The sequence below is a fragment of the Aedes albopictus genome, chromosome 1 (genome assembly GCF_035046485.1).
Source record: "Aedes albopictus strain Foshan chromosome 1, AalbF5, whole genome shotgun sequence".
Lineage (NCBI taxonomy): Eukaryota > Metazoa > Arthropoda > Insecta > Diptera > Culicidae > Aedes > Aedes albopictus.
In genome coordinates, this window is record NC_085136.1 from 69,778,085 (window position 1) to 69,784,425 (window position 6,341).

General features: G+C 44.5%; 1 protein-coding gene across 4 annotated transcripts; it reads right to left on the minus strand.

Moving 5' to 3' along the window:
- Positions 1-1,731: 1,731 nt before the first annotated feature.
- Positions 1,732-4,638, minus strand: LOC109404715 (zinc finger protein 658B). 4 transcript variants are annotated; one of them, XM_062844797.1, is made up of 4 exons: positions 4,562-4,638; positions 3,670-3,786; positions 1,995-3,605; positions 1,732-1,940 (listed from the first exon to the last, which is right to left on the minus strand). In XM_062844797.1, exons 2-4 carry the CDS (start codon positions 3,778-3,780, stop codon positions 1,758-1,760), a joined length of 1,905 nt encoding a protein of 634 aa, XP_062700781.1. In that variant the 5' UTR covers positions 3,781-3,786; positions 4,562-4,638; the 3' UTR covers positions 1,732-1,757. The 4 variants fall into 4 exon arrangements, with proteins under 4 accessions (XP_062700781.1, XP_062700780.1, XP_029733287.2 ...); XM_062844796.1 differs by having other exon boundaries at positions 4,505-4,637; XM_029877427.2 differs by lacking the exon at positions 4,562-4,638 and adding an exon at positions 4,043-4,202.
- Between the last annotated feature and the right edge of the window lie 1,703 nt (positions 4,639-6,341).

The following is a 6,341-nucleotide window of genomic DNA, read 5'->3' on the forward strand; positions in this document are numbered from 1 at the left end:
TTTGTCGCCGTTGATCAGGAAATAGACGCACGAGTCCATTTTCGATTGTCGTAGACCGATGTCCCTCAGTACCTTGACGAGCTTCCACACGCGACTTGCTTGCTTAAGTCCGTATAGAGCCTTCTTCAGACGAAACACCTTGCCGCCGGACACTGCAAAACCTTCTGCCAGCTCCACATAGATCTTCTCGTCCGTCAAATCGCCTTGTAGAATTGCCGTTACTGCGTCAAGCTGATGGATCTTCAGCCCTAGTCTCGCAGCCACTGTCATTAGATAACGGACCGTGGAGTATCGGACCACTGATGAATAGGTTTCTCCATAGTCAACCCCTTTGATTTGTGAGTAGTCCTTCGTCACAAATCGCGCTTTGTATCGCTTGATCGAGCCGTCCGCCTGAAGCTGAAGCTGAAAAGCTGAAGACGACTTGAATACCCATTTCAGTTTCAAGGCGTTCCGCCTCGCCGGCAGGTCGCACAGCTCTCACGTTCCGTTATCACTGTGAACATTCATTCGCTGGTAATGGATCTGCTACGGTAGCTTCTACGCCTTGCTCGGATTCCGGGTCGCTGTCCACTGATGCCATCCGAAACTGTAGCATCTCTGGTTCCGGAGCTTTCAATCGTATTGTGGACAATTCGGATTGTAGACATGATAACCTTTCGATCCCGCTGCATATCCGACAAAGATGCCTTGCTTCAATTTTAGATCCCATTTCTTCCTTCGTACCTTCGGTAATGTACGTCATCACTCTCGTACCAAAAACGTGTAGATTGGATAGGTCCGGATTCTTTCCGCTTAACTTCTCTTCCAAAGTCACTTGAAGACCTAACGTTGGTGAACGGTTGACGATGTAACAAGCTGTCCCACCTGCTTCAGCCCAAAACGATTTATCCAATTCCGCATCGAACAGGAGACAACGAGAACACTCCATGATGGTTCGGTTCATCTGTTCGACCAGACCATTTTGCTCTGGATTATGCGGCACACTGGTTTCATGCAGGATTCCACACTGCCTCAAATATCGCTTCATGACACGATTCACGTACTCGGTCCCGTTGTCACTTCTTAATCGTTTTAGAAGACGCTTACCTGTTTGGGTCTCTGCATAGGCTTGAAAATCGTTGAAACATTCCAGCGCTTCCATCTTCGATCGAATGAAGTACATGAAGCACTTGCTGCCTACGGAGGTCGTTTCCATGGGACCACACAGATCGCTGTGGACGAGTTCCAACACCTCTGCTGCCCTGATCCCGAGCCTGATCCTTTGAATTTCAACGGTTGATGTTGACGCTTCATTTGACCTTCCGGAACCCGAACTGCATCTCTGACAGGTCGTTCTCGCACTCCTTGTACTTTGTGAGCCTGTTTAGGGCAACACTTTCCAGCAATTTGGCTACAACATCCAAAAGGCATATCGGCCGACGTGCTGATTGATCTCCGGGAGCTTTCCCTGGCTTCCGTAGCAGCAATTCTGCCGCTTCCATATGTCGTGGAAGCTGTCCTCCTGTATACGCTTTTGTAATGTGCTCCTTCCTGAATTGGAAGTCGACCAAACTTGATTATCTTGCGATTGATAACAAAAATTGTATTCCTATCCTTTCAAACACAGTGCCCCAAGTGCTGATCAACTTAGACATCATTCACCCTCTAATCAACAGACAAACAGGCGCTTCGATGGCGACGAGTACGGAATCTTCATAACTTTGGCCGAAATCGACATGCTCAAATGAATCAAATCCATGATCAAATCCTTGTATTTACGGCTGATCCACTTCACTCGACTGTTCTCTCCTGGCCGCTTGCTTCTTCAGCTTGTCCTCGAGCCACTGCTGCGGGTGCATCTTCTTGCGATGCGAAGCTCTGTTCGCACTCGAGTTAAACGTACGATCGCAAAAATCGCAACTATACAGCACGTCGCCCGTGTGCGATGCCATGTGTTCCTGAAAATGATCAACGTTAAGAATCTACAGACTAATGTCAAACCTCAAACCTACCTTCAGTGTGTTGTCCCTCTTGAAACTTTTGCCGCAAACCGAGCACACGAAGTCGCCCAACTGGTGACCCTTCATATGATACCGATAGGCAATGGCATGCCTGCACTCCTTACCACAAATTTCACAAGTTCTCGGTCCCGAGTGCAGTCGCATGTGATGGGACATCTTCTGTGTCCATGTGTTGCAGATTTGACACTGCACTCGCGGCTTCTGCGGTTTCTTCTTTGCCGATTCGTCGTGCGTTTCCAGGTGCGATCGATACGAAGCGTAGATGTGGAATGTTCGGGCGCACACGTGACAAACGTAGCTCAGCTCTTTGGTGTGAATGGACTTGTGATGCACTTTCAGGGTACCTTCGCACATGAACTTCTTGTCGCAGAGCTCACAACGCCACCGTCGGTTGTGATACCGAAGGTGAGTATTCAGGAACGTTTGGCGTGTGAATTTCTTCGGACACATGGTACATTGGAATGTTTTGGCGTCCTCCGGCGAATGTTTCTTGATCATATGTCGTTGCAAAGATTTAGTCTGACAGAAGTTCTTGTGACAGAGTTTGCACTGGAATCTGCTCGGATCCAGATGGAAAAGAATGTGGTCAACAAGTCTTTGTTTTTGGTTGAACTTTGAACTACAGCAAAATACATACGCAGGCTTGTTGTGCTCGGCCGTCGAATGTTTCTGTAAAGCAGCGAACGAACTGAACTTCTTCTGACAAGAGTCGCACTCAAGGTTTACGTTTTCGGCAATCATCTTCTCGTTGTCCGCAACTGAAGTCTTGCGTGAATCATGTTGGTCATCGGTTTTCGCCACTGGTTCTCCATCAATCTTGACTTTCTTGTCATTTTCTGAATTGTGTGACTCTTCTGAATCATCACTTTCCGACTCGTAGTCCACATCACCATCTGGCTCATCGTCACCTTGATCACCATCACTTCGCTCATCATCCACACCTACAGCATCGACAGATTCATCTTTACCAGTATCACTCATGGGATATTCTAGATCAGAAGCAGGACCCAAGGTATGAGACCGTACATGCCTATTGAGTGCTTCTCGGCTTCCAAACTGCTTGGAACAAGGGGAACATTTGAACTCGTTCGGGTCCAGGTGGAACCGTATATGATCCACGAAGCGATAACTATTCGTGAGCTTCGTATTGCAGCACATAACTGTTGCCTTCTTCGCGTGCTGCATCAAGGAATGTCTTTGCAAATCATCGAAAGTTATGCATCGCACGGAACACGTATCGCAATGCAGAGGGAGATTCTGTGAAACGTACTCCTGAACAGCATCTAAAATATCCTTATTTAACCTTGGACGTTTGCTGCTTTCTCCAATATCCGAAAGCGAAGCATGTTTTGTCGTTGGGTAGTTTTCTTCGAGAGTTTTGACATTGATTCCGAATGGTTCATATTCTTCTGCCTTCATGAAAACATCCGGCTGTTCAGAAGCGAAATCGTACTGAACATTTTCCTGTTTGATCTCAACCAGTTGTACGTGGGGAAGGATCTGTTTGGAATGCAGTTCTTCCACTTTACAGTAGAACCGGTGAAAATCTTCAATCTTGTTCCAACATGGACAGCAAATGGTACTCTTCCGATACTGGGCTTCCTAAAGGAAAGAATTTCTTGAAATTTTTCGAAATATCGCTTGGAGCATTGATGCTACTACTTACATCAAACCAAAAATGCTTGCATAGTGCATTTTGGATCTCATTGTTCGACTGAATCTCGAATGACTGATTATCGCCATCAATGGAGCTTGCGCACGTTAAGCAATCAGGCATTTTATTCTGAAGGAATACGGAAAAGAAATTCTCGCGTTTAGTATTGTAGAAGTCAGTTCGACTTTCCAACCAAGCGTACAGTCTAGTTTTAGTCTTTACTATCAACAAAGATGACAAACTATAGTCAGATAGCTATCTGACTCTAGATCGCTGGTACTTGAACAAACTGTCAAAAATATAAAATAAATGAATGTAAACTGTATCAACGCTCCGAGATGAAGAGAAATCGATCATTGTAAACGCGAGAATTATTTATTGATACCTCAATCAGCAACCGCCACTCTTTCATTCAAAGTTTAGAACTACGTTCCATTATAACACTTTACTTGTGTCAACACTTTTGCAACAAAGTTCTTTGGTACAGTGCCGAATTTTGAATGCCTACCCTATCGCACTAAAGCATAACAAAACCCAAACGTACCTAATATACCGCATTTAGTTCACTACTGGACTGCGAACTGCGACATTGTAAGTGCGAAAACGTAAATAAAAGTGCGCGATTGCATCAAATCAGGTTGATGTCTTCGGCGCACTATTTCTTCAATCTTTAGAGAACAAGTGCTCTGAAGACACCGAGTTGATTTGATGCAATCGCGCACTTTTATTAGCGTTTTCGCACTCGTGAAAACTAGTGCGATAGTCCAGTGGTGAACTAAATGCGCTATATCTTTATTTTTTAGAACTACACAAACTCGAATTAGTTTTCACTGTTTTATGAAAGTACCATCGTTTATCTTAACTATTATTCCAACAACGATTGATAAAATAGCTAATTACACACTTTTGTTTCAATTTTACAATAAAGTAAAATTTTAATGGTTTTTATACGATCGATCCAATCCAAACGCTTTACAGTTCACAACAAAAACAGTTACGACCAGAGACAGACGCCAAAAAGCAACTTTAAAACGTTTATGAAGGGTCGCCGAAAAAATCCTTTCATGCCAATGTACAGTTATCGTTCAATAATTGCAACTCAAACGATGTTCGGTCTTAAACCATAGTTTATTATATATGTATGCTATCTATCTAAGCGAACTTATACCGAATCAAAAGCTATACATATCTGATAAAACATATTTTGTACCTAGGGGCAAGACACTGTGAAATCCGGAGCAACTCTGAGCAATCCTGAGTAACTCTTTTTGTTCGAATCCATTCAGAAACGTCTCAACGAGGCGGGAATCAGGCAAAATCCCAGGGGAAGACTGCTCGATTTTTCACTGGTATCAAGCAACACTTCGGGAAAACCAGAGTGATCAAAAGCTATCCAGAGGAATTCTGAGCAACACTTCGATAACAGAGTTACTCTCGCTGTAGCTGTCTTGCCCCTAACCTGCAACGATTTATCACAATCAATTGCTCAGAGCTTTTTACTAGGGAAAGGTCAAATTTAGAAGTGAACAAATTGTTGCCCATCACTGTAACAGAAAAACCACTGTCAACTTTCGTTTGTACCTAGGCACAAGACAGATACAGCGAGAGTAACTCTGTTATCGAAGTGTTGCTCAGAATTCCTCTGTATAGCTCTGGTTTTCCTGAAGTGTTGCCTTATACCAGTGAAAAATCGAGCAGTCTGCCCGATTTCCCGCTTCGTAGAGACGTTTCTGAATGGATTCGATCAAAAAGAGTTACTCAGGATTGCTCAGAGTTGCTCCGGATTACACAGTGTCTTGCCCCTGGGTACAGTGTTATTTTCAATGGGAACATTCAATAAACAGGGATCACTTATCTTAGTAATAGAAGTAACACGCATACACTGTAAATCACCTGAATTGTTTTCACCCGAATCCCAGTTACCAGACGACCTCAACCGGTTTAGTCGCATTGCCAGCTGGCTTAAGCTTCTGGTGCTGCTCTCCGTCTGCTGGGTTTCAACATGGTTGACCTCACTGTTCCTCCCGATCTTTAGTTTGTAGCATTTCCTGTGTACATGCCCCCTACGTAGCTACAGTAGCGCTGAAGTTCTGCTCCTGCACCCCCAGTCACAGTATATCTATTGTTCGCAGAACCTACCAAGCCGATACCTTCGTTGTTCGCTAAAGCTCTCGTATGGGTCGCCGCCATTTCAGAGGTCACGATAATCTTTACAGCTTGATCTAGGGTTAATTTGGCACTGTCCACAGTGAGGAGGCGATGCTTAAGGTTGTTATCCGTTAAACCGACCATAAGACGGTCCACAATGAGCCTCTTCTGGCCCTCAAATTCACAATTCTCAGCTTGAAGTTTTAAGGGAAAAATGAAATCGCTTGCCGATTAACCAGGCTGCTGAACCTTGGAACTAGGGGCAAGACACTGTGCAATCCGAAGCAACTCTGAGCAATCCTGAATAACACTTTTTGTTCGAATCCATTCAGAAACGTCTCTACAAAGCGGAAAATCGGGCTAGACTGCTCGATTTTTCACTGGTATCAGGCAACACTTCGGAAAAAACAGAGCAATCCCGAGAAATTCTGAGCAACACTTCGATAACAGAGTTACTCTCGCTGTATCTGTCTTGCCCCTAGCTCCATATTTCACAGTGTCCCCTAGGTTCGAACCGTGACGAATGCTGCATCTTC

Excerpts from the sequence above, each read along its gene's own strand:
- LOC109404715 (XM_029877427.2), bottom strand. The coding sequence starts at position 4,069 with ATGAAAGAGTGGCGGTTGCTGATTGAG. Across the intron at positions 3,787-4,042 it reads AGTGGCGGTTGCTGATTGAG|AATAAAATGCCTGATTGCTT; the intron begins GTATCAATAAAT and ends GTATTCCTTCAG. Across the intron at positions 1,941-1,994 it reads AGAGGGACAACACACTGAAG|GAACACATGGCATCGCACAC; the intron begins GTAGGTTTGAGG and ends GATCATTTTCAG.